Raw genomic sequence first — 1,274 nt, 5'->3', positions numbered from 1 at the left:
CACTGGAAGACAAAGCAGAGGGGCCCAGGTCACAGAGCCCTGGCTGTGGTGGGGATGGTTCCCTGCCACAGCAGTTCTCACTCTTGCTGTCGGTGCCTTCCCAGGAGGAAGCAGCTTGGCTCTCACATCACCTCCCTGCACAGCATGAGCTCAGCTGTGCTGCCCGTGGCACTGGTGTCCTGCTGTCTGGGCTGATGATGTCTCTGTGCCTCTATAAACCCCCCACACTGGGCAGAGGGAGGGCAAGCACATGCTGGTGAAATTTAGTCAAAAAACAGCCATGCAGTATCCCTGGGACTTGCCTACTGCGGCATGCCCCTGAGAAACATTGAGCCATTGGCTACAGATAGAGCCAGGGATAAACTGGAAATTGAGGAACCAGAGGTCCTCCCCCAGCTGCAGGGTGCTATGTCCTGGGCAGAATTTCTCTCTGATATATTTGCTGCTTCTTGCTGGAGGCTGACACTGATCAGCAAAATGCTTCTGCATGGCAACATGTGGTCACTTCCCCCCTGCTCTCTCCAATTCCCAGAAGCCTTCCTGAGCCAAGCCTTCCCCTCCTGAACAGCCTCCTTTTTGGATTTACCTTTAACAACCTCCAATTTGGTGGTGATCTCCTTTGCTATCAGGCTGTTGTTGCTGTCTTTCCAGGTGACCTGGCAAGTGTAGGTTCCCCTGTCAGAGACCTCCAGGTTCAGGATGAGGAGAGACACATTTCCTGGAGCATCCTTTGGGATGCTGACTCTGTCCCTGTACTCTGACAGGAGAATGTGGTCATCAGAGCCATCCCTCCGAATGATGGTGCCTGATCCCTTGTCATGTACCACAGTCCAGGTGAGGGTTTGCTGCACAAGGTCCTCCACAGGCACATAGGCACAAGGCAGAGTGATAGACCCCCTCCAGACACCTCTGACCTCACTGGGGCCACTCAGGTCCAGAAAAGCTGCAGGAATAAAGGAGGATGAAAATTAAGCCACAAAGCAGCCAGGGTGAAGGCAGCTCCCAGGTGATAAAGCCATGGCAAGAGCATTGGCAAGGAGAACCCACCAGATGAGAAGCACAGGCAGTCAGTGGGGATGATGAGGGATGGGCTGCTCAGGGGTGGGTTAACCAAAAATCCGTGTGGCGTGAGGCAGATGGATGGGAGGCAGCTGATGGCCAGGGGCACCGACTCTTGCCATGTGTGCAGCCTGGCTCTCCTGCTCTGCCTGGTGCTTTCCTGACACCACCAACACTGAGTAGAGCACAGGGTCAGAGTTATTGGATAATTTAGG

General features: G+C 54.4%; 1 protein-coding gene across 1 annotated transcript in view; it reads right to left on the bottom strand.

Moving 5' to 3' along the window:
- The window catches only part of LOC103623403 (V-set and immunoglobulin domain-containing protein 4), a 12,196-nt gene that overhangs the window by 8,175 nt on the left and 2,747 nt on the right, over nt 1-1,274 (bottom strand). Inside the window, exon 2 of the mRNA XM_017741867.1 lies at nt 552-943. Within this exon, the coding sequence (XP_017597356.1) occupies nt 552-943 (392 nt within the window). The remainder of the gene's footprint in view (nt 1-551; nt 944-1,274) is intronic.

This window comes from Corvus brachyrhynchos, unplaced genomic scaffold (genome assembly GCF_000691975.1).
Source record: "Corvus brachyrhynchos isolate BGI_N302 unplaced genomic scaffold, ASM69197v1 scaffold220, whole genome shotgun sequence".
Lineage (NCBI taxonomy): Eukaryota > Metazoa > Chordata > Aves > Passeriformes > Corvidae > Corvus > Corvus brachyrhynchos.
Note: the sequence above shows the minus strand (reverse complement) of the source record. Positions and strands in the feature narration are given on the sequence as shown.